Source organism: Centropristis striata, chromosome 14 (genome assembly GCF_030273125.1).
Source record: "Centropristis striata isolate RG_2023a ecotype Rhode Island chromosome 14, C.striata_1.0, whole genome shotgun sequence".
NCBI classification, from domain to species: domain Eukaryota; kingdom Metazoa; phylum Chordata; class Actinopteri; order Perciformes; family Serranidae; genus Centropristis; species Centropristis striata.
The window spans coordinates 4,332,362-4,355,988 of NC_081530.1; the positions used below are offsets into that span (position 1 = coordinate 4,332,362).

Genomic DNA, 23,627 nt, shown 5'->3' on the forward strand with positions numbered 1-23,627 from the left:
TATCTAAACTACAGGGCAAAACGATTATGCTAATATCAGGTTGTAGTCATCAATCATCTTGTGTCAATGTGGTGTCAAGGCATTACGTTCCTGATCCCCCCTCTGGCCATAGCTCTGTGTGTGTAGGAGTGTGTGTGCATGTATGCAGCTGTGTGTGTGTGTGTGTGTGTTTATCTGGAAAGCAGAATTGATCACATTCTCATTACGCCTGGGGACTGTTGGTGCGGTTGCGCTTGCGTGGAGCTGTTCTCCTGGATAAAAGCTGGGGAAAAATGGGAGGGAATTAATTAGGTGAGTTTCTTCATCTTGATATGAACACCGGGCTCCACACACTCCACACAAGAGTCGAGCTGACGTCAGAGAGACGCGCCTTAAAACCAAAGAGCGCATCACAGGGAGATGCATGGTTTGATCACACACACACACACGCTCGCTTTGGATTGTAAGATAGCAGGATACTGAGGCTGCAGCAGCTCGGTGACTGAGGCGGAACTGGAAGAGAAGCCAAGAAGTTACTTTTACAGACTGTTAGTCGTGGTGCGTAAAATGAAAGTGGTGCGTAAATGTCTGCGCGGTAGATGATATTCACATTTCTTTTTGAAAAACTGACAAGTTGACGGGAAAACTAGCTTTGAACTAGTGTCAGAGGGAAAGTCTACGCTTGGCACGGATGCTGTTGGATGTCGCTCCGGGTCTGCGCTCCTGCTTTTGATCTTATTTGAGCCATGGCTTACTCTCAGCTGGGATACTCCTACTCCACCGCACCGCAGGTACGCACAGCATTTATATCCTTAAAGTTACTCTAGATGACTGCATGGTAAAAAAAAAAAAAAAAAGACACATACATGTGCCAAAATCATTGTTTTTCTTTTCATTTTTTGTAGAAAAAATATAAATATTTTTAAAATAAACATTAAGAAGACAAGAGAAAAGTAATTAGACTTGTCTACTTTTTGCCCTGTAAACTATTTAATACACTTTTTAACCGGTTTTGAAAAATGCCTTTCAAAACTGATAACGTATGGGACAAATGAGTTTAATTTTTCAATTTTCTTGCCAAAGTTTCTGATGACCTCCGGCTCTCTGGCGGGTTGTCTGGAGCCGGGGACGCCTCCGTCCCACCCGGTGCTGCGCTCCCCGAGCCACCAGCTCCCCTCTGGTACCGGCATCGGAGTTTACAGCGGAACTTATCCAAAGAGCCAAGGTTACTATAACACCTGCACCAGCGACGCCTCCGCTCTCTACTCCAGAGTGAGTTCCACATTATTACTCTTATTTTGCTCTATTTTAAAAAAATACGGAATTGCGCACAAAGTTACAATTCTTTGTTGGCAGAAGGGCTGAAAAGTGGCCCTGTGTTTATTTTTTATAATTTAGTTTTATTTCACATTTTTAGAATCATATTTTTATGCTTAGAAGAGATGAAAAAAATCACAGTAAACAAGTTAATTTCAGGCTGAAGTCAAAGTATGAAAGTTAATATATGTGAAATATGTTGAAATATTTTAAACATTCATATTAAACAGTTATTTATATTTTCAGGGGCCACTAGATCCCAAAGACGGAGCTGCCTCTGTAGGGACCTCTCAGACTCCTGCCTACTATCCTTATGAATACACATTTGGACAGTATCCATACGACAGATATGGGTAAGTCAAAGTCTTCGTATTGACTGGGTGCTTTTATTGCACTTAAATTAAACTGTAATATCTTCAGTCCACTTAAGACTGCTGACCTCATATTCTTTTATGTCTTGGCATCGTTACAAGTATTACACTCAAACTATTATATCCATACTGGGATTCGTGTCTGGAAGTGGTACAAGGTGTTTTCTGGTACTTTATGGTATGGTCTTTATCCTAAGACATGATTAATATATGATTTAATGTCACTCATCAGGCCTGTCTTTATAGCAAAAGTAATGAACCTATTTTTGGTATGACATTGCAAAGTTTGATTTTGATTGTGATCATTTGGCTCAGGTATACCTGCTCTGACGGCGCTTCACGACGTAAAAATGCCACCCGGGAGACCACCAGCACCCTGAAGGCTTGGCTGCAGGAGCACCAGAAGAACCCCTACCCCACCAAGGGAGAGAAGATAATGCTCGCCATAATCACCAGGATGACCCTTACACAGGTAGATTTTAGCAAAATATGATAGAAAATGGATAATCTTTGTCCATTTCCGTTGGCTTTAAATGATGTCCTTCTTTGTGTTTGCTTTGCTTATTTCACACTTTCTCCTAATTTTTCCCTTTTTTCCCTCTTCACATCTGTTTAATGTTCTATTTGTATGAATTTATGTTCCTTTCCTTCTCTCCCTCAGGTGTCTACATGGTTTGCCAATGCCCGCAGGAGGCTGAAGAAGGAGAACAAGGTGACGTGGTCACCGCGGGCTTGTAAAAGCTCTGATGACCGGGGCTGTGATGATGACAGCGACGAGGCTGAGAAGCCACTTAAAAATGACAAGGACCTTCCTGGTAAGCAGCGCCTGAATCAGTCCGTCAGCACATTTAGCTTGTTTAACACACACAGACTTAGTGTTATCTGTATGATTCATTATTGCAGATCAACAGTGCGCAGACCTGCAGAGCGACCTTGAGGACTTCGACCTGCTGGAGTCGGACGGTTCTGACTGTGAACCGAAGCCACAGTTTCTACCTGAGGACAGTGACGCAAGCGCAAACACAGACCTCCCGCACGGGCATCTCACACACAACCCAGACACACTGCATGGAAAAGAGAGACTGTCTCCAGACTGCCCCAAACTCACACCGGTCCATCAGCAAAACAGCGCCTTCTATTCTAATCCAGACCCTCGAAATACAGACACAAAGCCGAAAATCTGGTCCATCGCTCACACTGCTGTGTCTTTGCAGCCAGAATACCCTCCCTGCATGCTTTCGTCGACCGGGTCCTCCTCTCCTGGGTATCCATCAAATATGTCGCTACCCAAGGCAGACAGGGAACAGGAGTCACCGGTCGCCACGCTCAGAGAATGGGTGGACGGAGTTTTCCACGGTCCTCCTTTCCTGCAGCCCAAACCAGCTGAGTTGTGGAAAGGCTTAAATGATGACATGATGGACAGCAGAACACCCAGACAGTCCTTTGAACTTGTAAGGTCTACATCATCTGTGTAGTCCAACCAACTCATCATCAACGGAATATAACAAGACTGCTGGACTTGGAAAATAAGTCTGTATTTTGTTGTTGTGACTTGACCAGTTGACCGTTCGCTAAGCTCCATCCCCAATACTCACTGTTACTGCTCTGTCAAGCTTTCTATTCTCACACTGCACACATTTACATTGATTATAGCAGTTTTACCCTCAAAATAAAATAAATAAATAAATAAATTATGGGTTCTTGATTCCAGTCAGAAGTATAAAAAACAGATTATTCTAGCTAACCACTACATTTGCCATCTGGAATGGTGGATTTTGTTAGCTTTAACTAGGTTGCTCGTTAAGCTAACACTAGCTCCATGAGTTTCTAAGACAACCTGCCTCTGGCTGACTTATTAATGTTTCAGTGTGTCCTAAATACTCATTTGTTAGCATACATACATAAGTGATATTGTGTTAAAATATAGAGGCTAAAGCTTATTTTCTCATTAAAAACAAATCAGCATATCATCACAAGTTTACGATTCATGTAAAAGACATGTAGGCTTGTGTAATGAGGATTAACCAATGTATCTGGCAGCTGTAGCACTGTCTCAGCTAGTATTGGTTTGGGTTGTTAGTGTTTACATCCTGAAATCCAGTAAAGATCTGCCAATGTTACCCAAAATTCTAATAGCATCCAGGACTGACTACCACACAGATTGAAAATGCTACACAATGTATGTGCTAGTTGTGTAGCGCAACTGCGTTACCCCAAAAGTAACGTAGCTAACACTTAACGGTAAAAGTTTGCTGCTTGGCTTTGGAGGTAATGCTGCATTACTGTAGCTACAGGTCTTGTTAGCTAGTTAGCCCGACATTTGCATTTACATTAGAGCAGATAAACACGGTTTAATCAATTTGTGCTTAACTTTTATTTTTGAGTTTTTGATTCTAGAAAAGTTCAAAGAAAGGACACCATCCTTTAAACTCTTTAAAAACAGTTTTGCTCCTACTACGGTCCCATGTGCATGTGGAGAAAACCAAAGTTTGACAGACCTGGTGTGACCAGTTATGGTTGCAAATTATGGCTGGGTATTGTTTAAAACATCACGACACCTGTACCAGAACATTTAGGGGGCGTTAAAACGGAATGCTTCACCAATAAAACCATTGTTTTTCTATGGCACGGCGCAGCTGTCTAGTGCTAGTCTATGGAGCTGCACATCGCATTTACTAGCAGTTTTTAGACACGCAGTAAAAACAAGTACATAAGTAAAAATATTCTCAACTTTACAGCACGAGCTTTGTAGTTGTACAGCTTGTCACATGGTCCATACAGCCAATCAAATCAATCATCAGTCCTGGTGTGTTGCTGACGTAATTCAAGGCTCATTATTCAAATTCTGATTGGAGAATGTATACATGGAGCTGTGTGAGCAGCAGGAGAATTTCTCTGGTGAGTATATAATGCAGTTCACTGTGCCAGTAAATAGGCAAGCTAGCTGGTCAGCTCCACTCCACAGATGCAACGTGTCGTTTTGTATAATAGCAATGCAATTTACTCTAAAAAACTGAATTTGATGCCCATCATGTGAATGGACGCATTCACTTGTGTAAAATGCCACTTCTTCCCATCCAATTGATTTTTACACAAATATATTTTGTAAGTGTGCAAATTGTTAAAATGCTAAACTACCCACTAACGGTTTGAACATTTTGGCGGCATCTCTGCAAGCTAAACTGCCCACTGGGTGACATTCACTGCTCGACTTCACATAAGTTGCAGCTGCTTTGTTGCATTCAATCAAAGAACAATTGCGATAATTGGCTGTGAGCAAAACCACACAAATAGTCTTTTGATTGACGTAAAAAAAGGACGCAGGTATCGTTTGACTCAAGAAGTTCCAATACTGCTTGGTACTGGGTCATGTTGGTGGATACCCAGCCCTAGCTATGACTGACCAACAGTTTGGGGTAGGGGTTAAGTGAACGGTCAATGAACAATGTATGATCCTCTGTTTGACAGGCCCTAAACTGCCTCTACCAACTGACTGAAGTCTTACGGGCCTGTTAATGGTCAAATGTCTTTGAGCAAACAAGTGTCACCACACACGTTCCTGCAGCAAGGTTGTACGGTTCACACATGAAAAATATACAATATTGTACACTTGCACTATAGCCTGCACATGCACTGAGTCACAAAAATAAAAGGCGTATTCTGTAGCATGGCAAAGTTCTCTGAGTGTGCCCTTACATTAGCTGTCCACTGTGCTAAAACCACCAGCGCTATCAGTTGAGATGATGTAAATCCTGTTCGGGAATAGTGGAATATACCTCTGCAGCTTTGTGTGTGTGTGTGTGTGTGTGTTTGTGTGCATGTGTGTGTGTTTTGAGGGAGTGAAAGGGGGGAAGTGGGTGGTATTCAGCCGTGACTAATGGAAACACACAGAGGAGGGTGCTGCTAAATTGTTAAATCGATGCCACTTCCACCCCGGCTCCAGATATAGCTGCAATCAGCGATGCGTCCCTTTTCATTAGGCGGCTTTTGACTTTGTCAACCTGGGACTGCAAGAAAACCCACCACGCGCAAAATGCTTCATAAAACCTCTTAAGTAATTTTAAGTAAGTGTCACATCTTTATCCACTTCGGTGAGTTTTTCATACAGCCAATAATAAGAAACATCGTTGAAATAAACAGAGAAATAAGGCTGGAATCATTAGCCCTAAATGTTTTATAAAAAATACATTCCCATCAACTTCAATTATTAAAGAAAACTTCACAAATTTAGCACCGAAAACATTCGAACCAACACTCTCTAAAACAAAGCACAACAAGAAACAACGAGAACTTGTTTTTTTTTTCACCCCCCATCCTTTTCCTCCTCCTGTTTTCGATTTAGGAACAGTGATAAAGTATTTATCAGAACAGAGGAGGGATCTTCCTGGGCTTTGTATGGAATTAACCATTTCAGATTAAATAATTCAGGAAGAATTCAACCGAGAATTTCATTCTGTTTCTGCCTCATAAATAAGTAAGATTTAAGATGATAAATAATGACATCTGACTTCTTATTTCTGTAAAGTTTTCTTTCTTCCACTCGCTGTCCGACAGGATCTCATTGTGGTTGGCAGCAAATATATTTTTTATGCTTTTGCTCAATTTCTCCCCTTCTTTTTCTAAGATATATAATGTACTAGACGTTTTTACCATTTTGTTTGCTTAGTTAGAAGTCTTTATTATGGATTTGACTTCAAAAGAAGAGGTGGTGGTGTCATGGAGGATGTAGAAAGGCGGTCAGATAAGAGGCTGACCCAGTGCTGAGTGGGGTTAAGAGATATAAGGTTATACTTGTTCTCTCCTTTAGCTGTTTGAGACAGGACTTGTCTCTTGGGTGCAGAGCCGAGAAAGACTGTCAGAGTACATATATGTACACTGCAATTCACTGCTGAGCATTAAATCTCACCTAGCCTTTTCAAAGAGTAAAAGAATGTTCGGGTTGGGTGCACGTTCACTTGTTTACAGTGTCAATTAAAGGGACAGTTCACTCCAAAATAAAAAAAATAAAAAAAATTCCTCTTACCTGTAGTGCTATTCAGCAATCTGCCTTCACTTGAATATAATGGAACCAGATGGCACTTTGCTTGTGGTGCTCCAAGTGCCTCAAAATATACATTTGAAAGCTTAACAACAAAGTCTCTTTCCAGTTACTCAAGAGAATCCACACACCTTGTTGTGAGCAGCTTCATGTAGGAAATAAAATGAAAAATATGTCTTTTGATTTCGGGGTGAACTGTCCCTTTAATATATTTTTTTAGAACCCCTTTTCTTAATTTGTTTCGATTTCCATTTTACAGTCAGAGCAAGCTTACCGATTCACATTAAACTTCATTGACACATTTTTGTCACTCCGGGTCAGCTGTGACAACACTTATTATTGTAAGATGATAAGGCGAACTAGCAGTTTTCTACTTAAACATCCAACAGATATGGAGAAACGTTGTTGTTCATTTTTAGCCACATTTCTGGCTACCTGCCCAATATTCACACTCCTTTTATTTCTGTGTTTGGCAGTGGTGGAGTGGGACTGAGTACATTTTACTTTACATTACATTACATTTCTTCTACCACTGGGTTTTGGTGGGTCTTTAGCTGTTAAATCAGAGACAGTTCAGGAAGGAGACGGCACACTGATGAGTCATTTCCTGTATTTGTGTCTCATGGGTTTTGCTTGCTTTGTTAGAAAGGGGAAATCGTTATTCATAATGAAAAGTTGACTCTACTTAGTGTGTCCTTTAGGCCAACTACACAATAAACAAGACTTTTTAAGCGACCAAAGTGTTAAAATTAACAAACTAGGAAAGGGTAAAAGTTTGAAAACTTGAAAAATGTTAGTTGAAGACAGATTGAGTTTGTCCAGCAAAGGGGTGAATCTTCAGTTAGGGAAGGGTAACTTGCATGCACCATGCCCTGACTCTAACACTACCTGTATTTCCAGATTTTGCAAAAGTGTGTAGCTGAGACAGAGACAGGTCTTGAACAAAATGCATTTTCTCCTGATTATGCCGTCTGAAAAACTCCAATTTAGTCCCAAAATGTCTAATGTAAAAAAAAAAAAGTGGCTTGTGAAAAATGATTCCAATATTGACTTATGTGTCTCTTGAGGAAAGAATAGTTTAACTTCACTTTGAAGTAAACAGACTCAGGACCTGCTGAGACCTTTAGTCTCCTAAAGGGGCCAGACTGTGGCTAGCTTGCACTAGCATTAGCTGATCACATAGCAACTTTCCAACCCCCAATCTGTTCTCACTGGTTGCAAATACAAACCAATATGGCAACCTGCATAAAGCAATGCCGACGGCCAAAACGTTGACCTCAAGGATTTTAATCAGTAGTCCTCAAATGTCCTCAATGGGTGACGTCATGGTGACTCCACATCCTTAATACAGACTTTTACCAGCTAGTCGCTAACTTTAACGGTATGAACTTTGAAACTGGTGAAGAAGTCTGAACCGTATAGTTAACAAAAGATTTTTGGGAAGGTAATTTACATTTTCTCTCCTGATCTCTCTCTTTTTCACACTCGCCATCTTCCTCCACTGACCTCTCACATTTATCCCCCCTTACACCTCCAGCAATTCACCCATCTTCTCTTCTTCCTCTTCTCCTTCCCTAACCCCTCATCTCATTCCACAATCCGTCTCCTCTCCCTCCCTCCCTCCTTGCCTCCACTCGTCTCACCTCACCTCTGTCTGCTTTCGACACACAAGCGAGCCACTCAACAGCCAGTCTGACACGAAGGCCTGCTCCCTGGGCCATATAATGTGATTAAGCCTCAGAGTGTTGCAGAACAGGTCGGGGAATGTTGGAGCCACTGTTTACTTGTCTGGCTCATACCACCAGCAGTTATATAGCCTTTTGTGTCTTATGGGAGAACTGACACACAGGCGATAGGCATTAAGACTTTTTCCACTCAGAAAAGTAATGTTTTTCTTGAATTAATTATTCCTGCTATTCATTCCGTGGCCCCGTTTTCCTAAATCACCTCTACTTTTAAATTTCAGAAGGAATGTCTGCACAGGAAGTATTGACAACTTCAAATTACTCCTCTCTGCACCCTCCGTCTGACACCTATTTCCTTTCAACACCGTCTGTGCCTCTGTCGCATACTCAAACACACACTCTGGCATACATATACACACAGTTCTAAGTCTCTTGCGTCTTGTCACACACACTTTGGTTTCCCGGGGCTATCAAAGTGCTGAGTGCAAACTCTCTCTCTCCAAAAACTGTCACATGTCGCCAGAGGTGTCTCGCTCCCTGCGGTAACCCTCTGAGCTCCTGGCACAAGTACAAGTCATTATTTCCATGGTAAAGGTCAGAAGCTCTGTCACCTGACTCTAAAGTGGAGCTGAGTGGAGTCGCCCCGAGACAATGACCAAAGGTCAGTTTTCTGTTTTGCCTCTCATACAGTAAGTATAGATTTGAAGAGGACGGGCTGCTCCCAGATCTGCCTGTGAGCCCCTTTTGGTCACAGTGGCTTCTAGACATGGAGGTTCAGATAATTGGCTGCAGGGAGCTCCATAATGAGCCTGAGGGTCTGTAATATGACACATCTTCAAGGAGAAATATTTTAATAGGGCAATTACAGGGACGAGGAGGATGTTTTGTATAGAGTGAGTGATTGTTGTGGAGGGGCGCTGTGTTCAGGAATTCAATGGCATTTAACTCTATTATCTATTGTGTGGCTCAGCTGTGAGCAGATTTTCAATATGATTACAGTCGTATTTGAGCTTATCTTTGTCTGAATGGTCTGACCCAAAAGTACAGGTCACATTATTCTTAGGAGTTGTATTTTTTCTAATATTTTAAAAGAAAGTGGATAACTGGATGTAGCCATAGACCCCTGTGGTGATTTGACAGTTTAAGGTTGAATGAGTGTGTGTGCAAACTGAAGAATCGTTAGACAGTATAAAATAATGGACGTAGTCACCGCAAAGTCACCCACTGGATCGTGGACTCTGATTTTAAAGTCTTGAGATAGACATTTTGCCTGTCACCATCTTGGTTCGTTGCCCTCATGTTTTTTTGCAACCAGTGTATGTGCAGAACAGATCGGGAGCCGAGAGGAAGCTAAGTAATTAGCTAACGCTAGCGCACGCTAGCTAGATTGGTTAGCACTTGGCATCCATTACCAAAATGAACATCCAACTCCTTAGAGTGTTTTTTATTCTAAACAAACAAGAAGTTAATGTTGCGATAACTTTAAAGTGGGAATTAGAGCAAGACTAGAATATGCCATTCAGACGATATTGGCCTATCATGGATACATTGCTATTTAGTGTATATGTTATCCTGTATGCACTGATATCATTTCATATGTGATTGATACAATTCACAGTAACTAAAGTGCAGAAAACAATGCCTGCAGTGCTCTACTGGACAAACAACCTGATACAAACAAATTATTTCCTCTGTCACCTACAGGCAGCTGGAGAGCGACGGGATGGGAAGTACGGTGCGTGACTACTTGATGTGGTGTAGTGGTGTAGTTGACAATTAGATATTCTTCAAGGAAGGTTTTTTTTTTTAAGAAAGCAGCTTTCTAAGTATGTTTGCATCATCAGACTGGTGCACAAATTCTTATAGACAAGCTTTATTGTCATTCACACTCAAAAATGATATCATATTGGCTGCAAAATCAGTAATCAGTAATTTTCCTCTTTAAAAATTTGAGCCTTTCACAGTACAAAAGGGTCATTAGCACACAGGTCACCTTTGTAGTAACTTGTCAATCATAAAGTAGCTCCACCATAAACATACCTTGCTTTATCATCTATTTTATCCTAAATGTGACCATAATTAACTAAATTAAATCATTTTGAATTAAGAAACACTTGAAAAAAGGTGATTGAGACCATAAACTGTTTAGGAAAATATTGAGAAGTAATTTCCTCACAGATTTATAAACAATCGTAAATAAAGCATGTTTAAGACATTTTCAAAGGTTGCTGCATGTTTGAATCTTCATAATTAGGCCTGTATATTGATCGGAATCTGGCGATATGATACGTATCATGATACAGGGGTTATGATTCAATATATGATTGAATATTTATTATTGAATTATTATATGTTGCGACAGTTTTTTAATTCTAATTTTGTACATCTTATCATAGTACACAATAATAAAAAAAGAATACTCCGCATAATGCATAAAACCTATTTAAAAAAACGTTCCTTTTTTATACGGTCTGAACAGTGGAGTCCCTTTGTAACATCCAACATCATAGTACTACTTTCAAGTCTGTCTGCTACGAATCTTTCAATAAATTAAAAAATCAATAGTGTTTCTGAAAATCAATACGGTGTCACAGAACATAGTATCACAATACTCAAGTGTATAGATATTTTGTTAGACCTCTATTTATAATCTTAAAATACTTGACACATTTGATGTTAAAGGATATTCTATTATACCGGCTGGTGCATTTAAGAGCAGTGAATAATTAAACAGTGCGGTTAAATCCAGCACAAAAACACAGTGCTGTTTAATTCAGCTCAATTCATATGCTCAGTTTCATCTGAAGATTTTGCCCGTGGCAATGCCTCCAACTCAACCAACCACCACCTCTGAACCACTCAGACTTACCAACCGCAAGACCAACCAGTCAGCTCTCTGACACTGACCCGGCTCGCCTGCCTCGTTTTAACAATGCACCTCTCTCCCCTTCAATCATCCAAAGTGGTCTGACTATAGATGAGGTTAACTACAGCATAAGCCTCACTTCCAGGAGTCACCAGGGCCAATTATATCAGGCTGACTACTCTTCCCAACCTGAGCTCTATGGTGTGGAAAATGCAGTTCCACTGGCTGCATCACTGGGGACAGAACAGGCTAGTGCTGTCTGGAGCCTGAGCCAAGCGTAGGCCAATTTGGCATGCAGAGGTCTATGGAGAATAAGCCCGATGAAATATATATATGATCTTCTTCAAACATGTATTGTTCCGCACTACTGTGTCTTATCAGGCTGGCTCCCTCCTGATGTCCTCCAGGCTTGGCAGAGCGAGACTCTACATCGCAGATTGTGTGGGACCGATGCACAAGGAATGCTAAGGTCCTCTCAATGCTCCTTCCAGTAAACAGTAGAGATGAGCCATATCTCCACTGCTTATTGATAAAGGCAAGTTCAAAGAACTGCAATCACACGCAATCTGTTTTTTATGTGTTTTTTCAGATGCAGGAAATAAAGAAATCCTACTTGTGCAGATAACAATAGAGCAGATGGAGCAGCATTTTAAGGTGCAGTGCAGCTTTCATCAGCTCTTATTATAGTTTAGAACAAATATTTAGCTTTTGCATAACTAAAAAGCTTTGTTTTGCACAATAGAAGAGAATATCTGAAACTTGGCTTTTATTTCTGCACACAACAGCATCTCTCTACCTTTGTTGTAGTAGACAATAGACATCTGCAGGACACTGCTGACCTCTGCCTGTCACAGGGGGAACTGCAACCAACTAACATAGTGTCCCAGAGTTACACTTTGCACAATCAGTCATACAATCATCAAATAAACATCTGTAGATATTCACTCAATTCTGGATGCATTGTGCACATACACTACCATGTATGTAGTCATAAAGACAGATGTGTTGCAACACTAATATCATGAGGCTCCATTAATCAAGAATAATGCACTCTCAGAGAGACAGACAACATATAATTTATTAACCAATATGGCAATTTATACAGAGAAGCAAAGACAGAGGAAATGTTCAGTGATGATGCTTCTGCTTGAACTGTAGTCCACAGTATCCACATGTGCCCACTTTTGTGTCTTTATCCTGGAAAAAGCGACAAAAAATGATAGTTAGAATCTAGAATATGGAACAAAGGTCTATAGGAATTCTTTCCATCTTCAGATATCACTGAGAGTAATATGGCTTGGATAAAATGGTTCATGTTTAAGACTCTATTCCTGAAATCAGATTAAACAATTTAACATTTCCTATGACCCGGAGCTCAATAAGTGGTAGATTGATGCCAATTTTAAATAATGTGCATCAGCTGAAAATTCACTTTTAGTGACCTGCAACTGTCCCAGACTTAACCGGAGACCAAAATTGAAGTTTATTTCATGCTTCCATGCTACATAATATAGCTGTATTATTGACACTTCATTGTAAACAATGCAGGTTAACTTGCATCACTTTGTTGACTCACTCTGGTCTGCCATGGAATTCTGACAGTTTTTCTTTACACTTAAATCTGAATATAACCAATTTAAAGCACCCATGGTGTTTGGCCACAGTCATTATTCTATTGTTCATTGTTAGAGGTATAAGCTGCTATTTTTATTGTCTCTGGGGCACGGCACAGACTAAATTTCAAGTGCTTACAAGGCCAATTACGAAAAATGTCTCACTTAAATTCTTAACTATTAAATATATGTAAATGACCACTTTTCAAAATTTATACAATGTTGACTGTCTGTATGATTAGATTGATTTCAGTTGTTTTTTTAGGGAGAAAATCCAAATAACATGAGCTGGAATACGAAATGTAAGCCTCACTAGCTTAAAAACAGTATTGCATACATTTAACTTAAGCAATGTTATGTCTCATTTGTTTTTTATTATTACTTGTTGTATTTTATTGGACACAAAAATAACCCAACAACATGATATCAGAATTATATATCAGCTGTTCTGCTCTCTAACTATTGGTATCGGCCATTAAAAAAACATCAACCAACCAATTATCTCAATTAAATAAATACAAGTAACCTTAAGGAACATGTGCCACATTAAACTACAACAACACTTTGATCTGATTCACAGTAACCACAGTATTGGTTGCTGGTAAACAAATAGTAAAGAGCCACCATAAAACACAATGACTGATCAAGTCACTGGTTGTGCTCGTCATGTTTTGTGATAATGGTCAAATTGAACCACTCCAAATTATTTAATCATATTAGAGTGTGTGTGTGTGTGTGTGTGTGTGTGTGTGTGTAGGCTCTTACCAGGTTGATGTAGACTTTGGGATGACCCAGTGCTCCTCCGCCTCCATCACAGGACACCACCCTGGCTCCAATGTCGGTCACTGGCTCCTCTGCCACCAGATTGATGGCAAAGTTCTTATTCACCTTAACACAAAATGTGATTTCTGTCATTATTGGCTTAATAAAAGTAGGTTTTTACTGGGAACAGGTAAACGACACAAAGTTTTCAGAAACATTTGTCAGTGAAGCTGTAATAGTGTGCATAATTTATATTTCGATTATGACTGCTCTTCTGTGTGTGCCATCTATTCATTGTGCTTGCATACATCCTGTTTATGAATGGGTTAGCATGGCCATTTTTCCAATAGAAATGTTTTCAACAATGTGTGCTGAATTTTTTATTTGAATAGTTGTGGTTGTGTGGCCTGATTTACGAATATGATGACATTAGAGACAGAAATCGATTTCAGATTGCCTTAAAAAACACCGTATAACCCAGATTTGCTTTGAGGTTAAATTAGCTACACTCTGGGTAGTGTTAAACTTGTTTGTTAGTTACTTCTTACCTCTTTCTGTCTGCCAACGAATCTGGCTCTCCTGGGGTCCTTTTCATCATACACCTGAGAGATAAAAACACAAAACGTTACAAATTGGAGTAGAAGACAACTGTTACTAATGTTCGTTTTGGACTCTAGCTTGCTAGCCGAGACACAGACAAGTGCATCAGCTATTCGTTTAACCCTATAAAGCCTGAACCGTGAAATAATTGCCAAAAAATTCTAAATTTTCAATACTGGAGTGTTTGTTGAACCGGCTAACATTTTTTTAAATTCAATATCAATTTTCATATATGAATTTAATTTGGATCATATTTGATACATCAGGTCTTTTTGTGCAATTTGTTGCTCACAATTTGCTTTTCTTGAACTAACATAATCACATAAAACCTGATATTTTTAACCAAATAAAACTTTGACTTTCCTTTTTACATTTTCCTCAAACATACAAAATCTTTTTTTTCCATATAAAACAACATCATACATCTGCTGATATGAAGTTTTCACGCAGTAATGACAGATCCACCAGTGGAACCAGCAAATCTTTTTTATTACATCTGGTATTTTTGTGAAATTTGTTGCTCAGTTTTTTTAATCATCAATTCATGTATTCATCAGGTTTTTCAGGGGGAAAAATATCACACTGATGATGTAGAGGTCTCAAAAACTTATGTATCAAATATGATACACTTGGCTTTATAGGGTTAAATAACATTGATATTTAGACACACTGGATATCAGCTTTTTACAAGCAATGCCCGAGATCTAAACGGTAAAGCTGAACTTTTAGAGCCAAGTCAGAAGTAATGCTGTTTGATAATGGTAGCAGCTGCACTGACGCAAGGCTAAGCTAATGTTAGCATACCCAGTAAGAGCAGATAGATAACCACTTTAAAGCTTACCTGTCCGGTGTGAGTAATAGCCTCGCCGGTAGAAGAAACCTCTAGACTGTACCGGTGAACAGGTACAGCAGACAGCTTCAAAGGCGAAACAAGCACCTTCGCATTTCTACTGAAGGACAGAACTCTGCCTACTGCGGCCGCCATGTTTACAACAGCCTGTTTCCCAAGATGCCTTGCAGTGTTCTGGTATTAGATATGTGTCTGCCCCGAGTTTTACCTCACAGGTTCAAAGCCCTTCAACAATGTACCACCGACCAGTGGCGGTTCTAGACCAGTTTTACTGTGGGGGCCAAGGAGGGGCCAGTGTTTAATCAGAGGGGCACATTTGCATTCAAAATCTTTGAATGTCTTGAAAAGACATAAAAATGACAAAAGAAGACACAAAATGACAAAAAAAAGACACAAAATGAGAGGACAGAATAACAAAAAAAAAACCCACAGAAGACATAAAAATGACGAAAAAAGACACAAAATGAGAGGACAGAATAACAAAAAAACCCCCACAGAAGACATAAAAATGACGAAAAAAGACACAAAATGACAAAAAAAAAGACACAAAATGAGAGGACAGAATAACAAAAAAAACCCCACAGAAGACATAAAAATGACGAAAGAAGACACAAAATGACAAAAAAAAGACACAAAATGAGAGGACAGAATAACAAAAAAAACCCCACAGAAGACATAAAAATGACGAAAAAAGACACAAAAAGACACAAATGACCAAAAAAGACACAAAATGACTTACAAAGACACGTAAAGACATGAAAAGGATTCAAAAATGGACAAAATAGCCCAATAAGACTCCATAGAGTTAAACTATTATACAATGTACACATTCTGGGTTCCTTTTGTGTACAATGAGATATTGTTTGAACAATTTGACACAGGGGCCACAGCAGGGGCCAAAGGCTTCTTCACAGGGGCAGTGGCCCCTGGAGGCCCCTGTGTAGAACCACCACCGACAACAAGTTTCCCAGCGAAATCCTTATATTTAGGTACATAGTATGAAATATAACAACTAACACTGCAGTCATTTTGGATTTGGTATTAGTATTTATCTGCCCCGTGTTTTACCTCACAGGTTCAAAGCCCTTCAACAATGTACCACCGACAACAAATTTTCCAGCGTAATCCTTATATTTAGGCAGTGGTGGGAGAAGTATTCAGATCTCTTACTTAAGTAAAAGTACTAATTCCACACTGTGAAATTACTCCACTACAAGTAAAAGTCCTGCATTCAAAACTTACTGAAGTAAAAGTAAAAAATGATCAGCATCAAAATGTACTTAAAGTATCAAAAATAAAAGTACACGTTATGCAGAATGGACCCACTCAGATTATTTTATATATATCAAGCATATTATTGGATTAATATTATGATGTATTTATGTAAGCAGCACAAGTAATCAAATGTAATTTGATCAAGTTAGGGATCGTTTTAACTATTTAATATACTGTTACAAGGTTTAGTTAAAAAAACAACAAGTCAAACCACTTCAAATGTATTTTTTTATGTTAAATCACGGCCTGTAAAGTAACTAAAGCTAAAGCAGCTAAATGTAGTGGAGTAAAAAGTAAAATATTTGCCTCTAAAATGTAGTGGAGTAGAAGTATAAAGTGACATAAAATGGAAATACTCAAGTAAAGTACAAGTAAGTCAAAATTGTACTTAAGTAGAGTACTTGAGTAAATGTACTTTTTTACTTTCCACCACTGTATTTAGGTACATAGTATGAAAGATAACAACTAACACTGCAGTCATTTTGGATTTAGGTTGTGCTTATAGCAAAGGAGGCAGGCATTGACTTCCTGAAAGTCTAAACTGAGGGCAAAAATGACATAAAATAAAAACCGGAAGCAGTTGTATCCCAACCACAAGTAAGAACGGCACCACGGTCGCGTTGTGGCGATTAAAACGCAACATTCAGGGACATCTCCCTTATTTTGACCTCCAAGGGACTCCTGACAGGTTTGTACACGCTCTTTGGTTTTGTGACATGTGACAGTGCCATGTCGGGGAGTAATATGTGGGCTGTTTTATGGCTGGATTTGGCGTTAGCAGGTCAACTGTGACATGCTAGTCTCCTTAGCATGTGCACAGCTGACGTTAACTATCCTACAGGGGCATCCTTCTGTTGTCTCATCCATTCATTATTTATTGGTTTATTTAAAACAGGGGCGGTGTACAGTACAGTTATAGTACCAGACTTTACACAGTGCTAATTTTAATCTGTTCTTGTTATTTATATAATGCACACTTACAATTATAACTTCACAAACTTAATATACAAAACTATTTTGTTGATGTGATTGAAAAGGCAGTTTGAGTAAATGTTTTATATAATAGTCATCCTTTGTTGTCTTTTTTTATTTTTTACCACAGGCTTTTATAATACATTTGTGTAAGGGATATCACAGCTAAACCATGTAATATCATATAAAATAAAATAAAATAAAAGCATTGGACATAAACAAAAATGATCAAAGCTTAAGAAGTTTTTGTTGCTTTAAGAGCTCGTGAAGAGTTTTTGAAGTTGTTGAATTGTTGTTGTACAGGCCTGTGACCAGTAGGTGGCGCAATAACACAGAAGTAATAACCTGTGCATGTACATCATAGCTGAATCTGTGTAAATAGTAAGGAATACGTGTACATGTGTAACAGCTTTCAGTCTGAACAGGCACATGCAAGGTTCCACGTGTATTTGCATTAAGTTGCTAAATGTTTCAAGAGTCTTGCTTTATATATGATTTAGACTTTCATGATTCATAGAATAGCTGAGCAGTATTTGCTCTACGGTCTATCAACACCTATGATATTTATATTGGAAAATTACCATTATATTTGACACCTTTGCCTTTATACAATAGTACCATTGCAATTAATCAATTAGTCAATAAGCTCTCCAGGAAATGTATGATGGCGTCTGACTCAGCAAAACCAGATTGATATTTAAGGCAGAAATTTTTTATGCATTTTAGTTGCAAATGCTTTGGTTTCATTTGAAAGAAATACAAAAATCACTGGAATCTCCTCCATCATGCAGTCACACGGATTTTGGAATAATTCATAAAGATAAACAGCTCCTGCCAGGGACAGAATGAAAAGCACAATTAACATATTTTACGGGATCTGTATTAAAAAAGACATAACATTTTTTCAATGTGAATAAGAAAAGGGTTGGATTGAAGTTGATTGCCACTGCAGTACATACTAGAATTTTAATTCCTGTTGAAATTTTGACCAGTTTGTGGCTGCATTTTAAATGTTTACACTAATAATATACTATACTATTGTATTTCCAGTTAATTTAAAAAAAATGCCAAGTTGCTGGTGGAAGATGGCTCACTTTCATATTAAATAACTCTGTATGTGTGTTTATTTGTTATATTTAGTTTTTAAAGAGATTTAAAGGGGCAAATCTGTGCGAAAAAAGTCGCAGATTTATGAGAAAAAACTGATTCACCACTTTAAATCCCATAAATCTACGCATTTTTTCTCATAGATTTGCCTTTTTTTCTCAATATTATTTTTGAAAAAAATTTTTACACATCCTGGCAGTATGTAATATCCTCCAATATTCTCTGGGGTTAAAATTTGGAATTTGCAAGTATTTCAATGAGTGTCCTATTAATAGTTAAAGTAGTGAATCTGGGAGAAAAAAGTTGCTTTTTCCCACTTTTTTCTCGTAAATTTGCAACTTTTTTTTCGAAATATTACCAAAAATAGGAAAGCAATATTTAAGTCAAGCCTGATTATGCCTTACACATAAAAGAATGACCCCGGTCACTTCCACACCACAAGGGATGAAGCTTATTGATAAACATTGCTATGTCTAATTGTGATATCTACATTTTCCCTCTGCAGTTGCATTTGAATCATGTCTCTCTGTCTCCTTCTGTAGTGTTTGACACCATGGCCTCCCTCCTCTTGAAGAACCTGGCCACCTCCCTGACTCGCCAAGTGGCCCACATGAGCCGGTTCAATCTGTGCGTCTCCTCACCAGCAGCCAGTGCCTACAGGAGTCTCTGCACCCTCACCACAGCTCCCCGCACACTGCTGCTGGCTCCAACCAGAACCAGCTCCATCCAGCCCCCCTCGTCCGGCTCCTCTGCTCAGTGTGGAGCGTCTCTGTTGGGACAGTATCAGCATCTTCCCTGCATCCAGCCCTCTGCAGGGATGAAAACCAAGACGGCCCTAAAGAGGCGCTGCAAAGACTGTTATTTTACTCGACGGAGGGGGCGTTTGTTTGTGTTGTGCAGGGCACATCCAAGACACAAGCAGAGGCAGGGTTAAAATGTTGAAGGAGTGTTGAGAAGATTTTTTCTGGAAATTTAGAAAAACTGTGATGCAAAATAAATAGTTTGGCTGAACAATGTGTATAACTCTTTTCACTGCTTTCCTCTTTTCTTCTTAACATTTGTGGCTCAGAACACAGTTTTTTCAAGGTGAAGAATGTGAATTGTAGCATTCTGTTAACCCTTTATCAGGCAAAGAACTATATTTGGTAACTTCAGGTAATATTTCGAGAAAAAAAGTTGCAAATTTACTAGATTAAAGTGGCAAATCTACAAGAAAAAAAGTTGCAGATTTAAGAGATTTAAAGTGGCAAATCTGTGCGAAAAAAGTTGCAGATTTACGAGAAAAAACTGATTCACCACTTTAAATCCCATAAATCTACGCATTTTTTTTCTCGTAGATTTGCCTTTTTTTCTCAATATTATTGTCGTTTTTTTACACATCCTGGCAGTATGTAATATCCTCCAATATTCTCTAGGGTTAAAATTTGGAATTTGCAAGTATTTCAAGTGTCCTATTAAGAGTTAAAGTAGTGAATCTGGGAGAAAAAAGTTGCTTTTTTTCTCGTAAATTTGCAACTTTTTTCTCGAAATATTACCTGAAGTTACCAAATATAGTTCTTTGCCTGATAAAGGGTTAACCATCATATTCTTATACTTCTACAACATGTGAACATAGCTAATATAAGATTAGTCTAGGAGGGCAAAGTCTCCAAGATTATGTAAAATGCTTCTCTTTGCCCTTATTTATACTTTTGGCTCTGGTAATGCATGAGGAATACATTTAGCCAGGGTGTGAGTTTCTATTTTTCTTTCCAAATTTTGGAAGTTCAGCTTCAGCTCCTGTCATAGTCAAGTGTTTAATAAACTGTTTCCGAAAATAGACGCTCAGAACCTGAAGGACAAAAATGCCTAATTATAACCACTTTTGATCACTTGACACTGCATTATATTATATCAGGCTTTGAATCCAGAACACTGTCTTAAATATGATACATTTTACTATTTTCCACTAGACTGAACCATTTGCTTATGTTTGGGGCAAGTACATGCTATTGTCCTTTTGGCCTGTTGCAAAAGCGTGTTTAAATAAGTCTGAATACTTTTGTTTAGTTTGACCCATTTTAAGTTGATTTCTTAGAAAAAAGGCAATTAAACACAGTTGAAGGTCAGTAATTATTGAAACTTATGCCAGCAGAATATGCCTTATGGGACAGACTCAACCAACATTGATTCAGACTAACTGAAATAAACCTTGCTTATTTGGTAAACTCGTTTTTGGAACAGTCCCCTGGTTTCTGCTTGCATTAATAGTGCTAATTATGGAGCACTGCAGTTTTTGATGCAATCAATCAAAAATATATGTTGTTAAGCACCGACATACCCCAGACTTTGAATGGAAACCCTTCTTGCATTTAGTATACAGAAAATAATACAATGTAATGCATGTTTATCATGTGAAAAAACAGTGGCATTATGTAAACTAACTGAATATTCTTCTATATCAATAGGTCTTTTGTAGTTATGATCAGGACTGATGTTGGTTAAAGAAATTAGTGTTTTTATAGCAATTTTGGGAGAGAGAAATTTTGGGACTCTAGGGAACAAGTTGGAGAAAATAGAATTGCATCAAAACAAATATTTCTAATCACTGACATACCAGACTGAAGAATCCCCCCCCCCCCCCCCCCCCCCTAAAATTTAGTAAACAAAAATGCTTTGATCACACAAACATTATCCTGTTGTTTCAGAGTCACTTCATCGTTCTTCCACATGAGGGAGCCAAAGTCTATGCTACATAAATCCAGCCTGCCTTGTCATCGGTGTCCTAAAGGTGCTGGAAATCCTTGAAAACACTTGAATTTTAATGTAGTGTATTTACAGTTGGAAAAGTTATTGAAACTACTTGGAATTCATGGCATATAGGATGCCAAGACTATTTACAAACAGGTAAAACATTTTTGAAAAATGAAACCTAACATAACTTTGGTTTCATTTTAGCACAATAACGTCCAATTTTGTATGATGAAGAAGTAGAGCAAATAGTTTACTGTATGTACTGTTTATAATTATGTAATTTACCTGGGTTGCAATGTGCTGGATAAGTTTGAAAATGCACCTTTGAAATGCTTGAAAAGTGCCTTAATTTGACATTGTAAAAAGGTGTAGGAACCTGGAAGTAATACACTTTTAGATAGATAGATAGATAGATAGATAGATAGATAGATATACTTTATTTATCCCAAGCTGGGAAATTACAGTGTAGCAGCAGCATTACACACAGAGACAATAACAACACAATTAAATAAAAAGAACAACCTAGGCATACTTCAAGCAATAAAATATAAAAATACAATAAAATACAATAAAAAATAAAGTGTCTAAAGAAGGAGTATGTATTAAGGAGTAGAATAGAATTCCAGTGCAGAATAGATATGAATATACAGTATAAAAATGTTGGTGCTATGAAACAAATAAGGTGCAATGAACAGTGTGCATAAAAAACACATAAAGTGCATAGACAGTATGTAATGAACCAGACTATTATTTGTTATTGTACAGTGTGATGGCATTTGGAAGGAAAGATTTTTTGTATCTGTCACCTATTGCTCCTGTCGTTCCAGACCAGCTGTGTTACCAGTGTTGTTGCAATATTATCTAGCAAACTAGTCTGCTTACATGTTTTTCAGGTCATGTCAGAAACTCGCTGATAATCTTAAAATCTACAGTCACCTTTTCTATCAGTGCATCATTACTGAGAGACAAAGAAATCACAATGCACACAATAGTATCAACTGGCTGTAACATTCAAACTGTGCAGGCATGGAAACCTGACTGATGTTTTGCAACAAACACTGAGCCTACAGCTTCCACCCACTTGAATAGATGTCCCAAAGGTTAATATGCACTGATGGAGGAACAAGGGACAACAAAACACCTGCTTGTGTGCACTTATGCACTAAAATTATTATAGCTGCTCCAAAGATTTTCCCATTAATGCAGTAGAGATGGTGAAATACTGTAATAGGGGTGTGTCTCTAGGTAGAAATGGACAAGTTAGAGCTCACATGCGACTGATTTTTACTGAGGTCAGTGAGCAAACAGTTTACACTTGATGGTTATAATAACAACATGTATGCATAGATTGTTGTTCACACACCTTTTTTCATTTTTTTTTTCTTTTTTCATTTTATTAATTCTTCTTTTCGAACCGAAAAAACCCCCAACCTAAACTACAACAGCGTAGGCTAGATGCATATACATATTCATACACATACTCACATAGACACCATTAAACAGATGTACATAAACATATAAACATTTACACACATACAGTATATAAAGCCCTATACATATACATGCATCTGCCCCGTTTAAGTAATAAGATAGAAATAAGAACCAGTTAACTCAATATTCAATATGCATTTCCTTATATCATTTGGGTTTGAAAAAAAAGGGAGTAGGCTGAAGTATAAAATACTTGTCTAGGCCTATCCCCTGATACTCAACACTTCAAAAATAAGAAATTGTATCTCTATATATAGCCACTTAATGTCAAATAAATATGTATTATTATTATACACCAGACAACTTTAGGGTGCAGAGCGTCTTCCTACAGCTTTAAGAAACAACAAAGTCTGTTTAATTGGCAGTTGCTGTTATCTAACATAAAAGAAACTGTACAGATATTGAAGGGTGGATCACATGCAGAAGGAAACTCGGCTTCAACACACCGAAACTCACTGAAGGCAAATCACCCCAAACATCTTAAACACACATTCCACTGAAGGCCATCTAGAGCGTTTATCATCATTTTTCTTTCAGTGTGTCAATGCTGTTCCTGTGTGTCACTAAGATGAGTGACTTAAACATGTCAGATGTCCACATGTCTTCAAAAAGGTTCATGTTGTTATAAAACACATAGTTGTTCAACCAGATCAGTAGGCTACAGATTCTACAAAACCACATAGCACCATCTGTACTGTACTGTAGACTATCTGTGGTGAGCTGACATATTTATTGCATGGCATCTTAAAGATTTATAGGTGTAGTCGGGTTAATGTGGTTGATTTTATTATAATATTGGATTGGAATAATATAATATTGGAACATATGTGACACAGGCGTGAGCGCGGCTGCGTTTTCAGATTCTGTCATTGCCTTCAAAATAAAAGCGTGAATACTACACTGCTGACTATTTGCCAATGTTTCAGTATACCCAAACACTCTGTTAGTATACTTGTGAACTTAATGTA

At 38.3% G+C, this 23,627-nt stretch overlaps 3 protein-coding genes across 3 annotated transcripts; 2 read left to right on the forward strand and 1 right to left on the reverse strand.

Moving 5' to 3' along the window:
* The first annotated feature begins 431 nt into the window (after positions 1-431).
* Positions 432-4,221, forward strand: irx4b (iroquois homeobox 4b). The gene is made up of 6 exons (XM_059349667.1): positions 432-770; positions 1,063-1,251; positions 1,543-1,649; positions 1,983-2,139; positions 2,329-2,482; positions 2,571-4,221. The coding sequence occupies exons 1-6, from the start codon at positions 726-728 to the stop codon at positions 3,140-3,142; spliced, it is 1,224 nt and encodes a 407-aa protein (XP_059205650.1). The 5' UTR covers positions 432-725; the 3' UTR covers positions 3,143-4,221.
* Positions 4,222-12,316: 8,095 nt separating this feature from the next.
* Positions 12,317-15,243, reverse strand: ndufs6 (NADH:ubiquinone oxidoreductase subunit S6). The gene is made up of 4 exons (XM_059349681.1): positions 15,073-15,243; positions 14,180-14,233; positions 13,635-13,757; positions 12,317-12,453 (listed from the first exon to the last, which is right to left on the reverse strand). The coding sequence occupies exons 1-4, from the start codon at positions 15,214-15,216 to the stop codon at positions 12,385-12,387; spliced, it is 390 nt and encodes a 129-aa protein (XP_059205664.1). The 5' UTR covers positions 15,217-15,243; the 3' UTR covers positions 12,317-12,384.
* A 1,690-nt stretch (positions 15,244-16,933) lies between these two features.
* mrpl36 (mitochondrial ribosomal protein L36) lies at positions 16,934-19,458 on the forward strand. Its single transcript, XM_059349683.1, has 2 exons — positions 16,934-17,044; positions 18,978-19,458. Exon 2 carries the CDS (start codon positions 18,989-18,991, stop codon positions 19,367-19,369), a length of 381 nt encoding a protein of 126 aa, XP_059205666.1. The 5' UTR covers positions 16,934-17,044; positions 18,978-18,988; the 3' UTR covers positions 19,370-19,458.
* Positions 19,459-23,627: the final 4,169 nt, after the last annotated feature.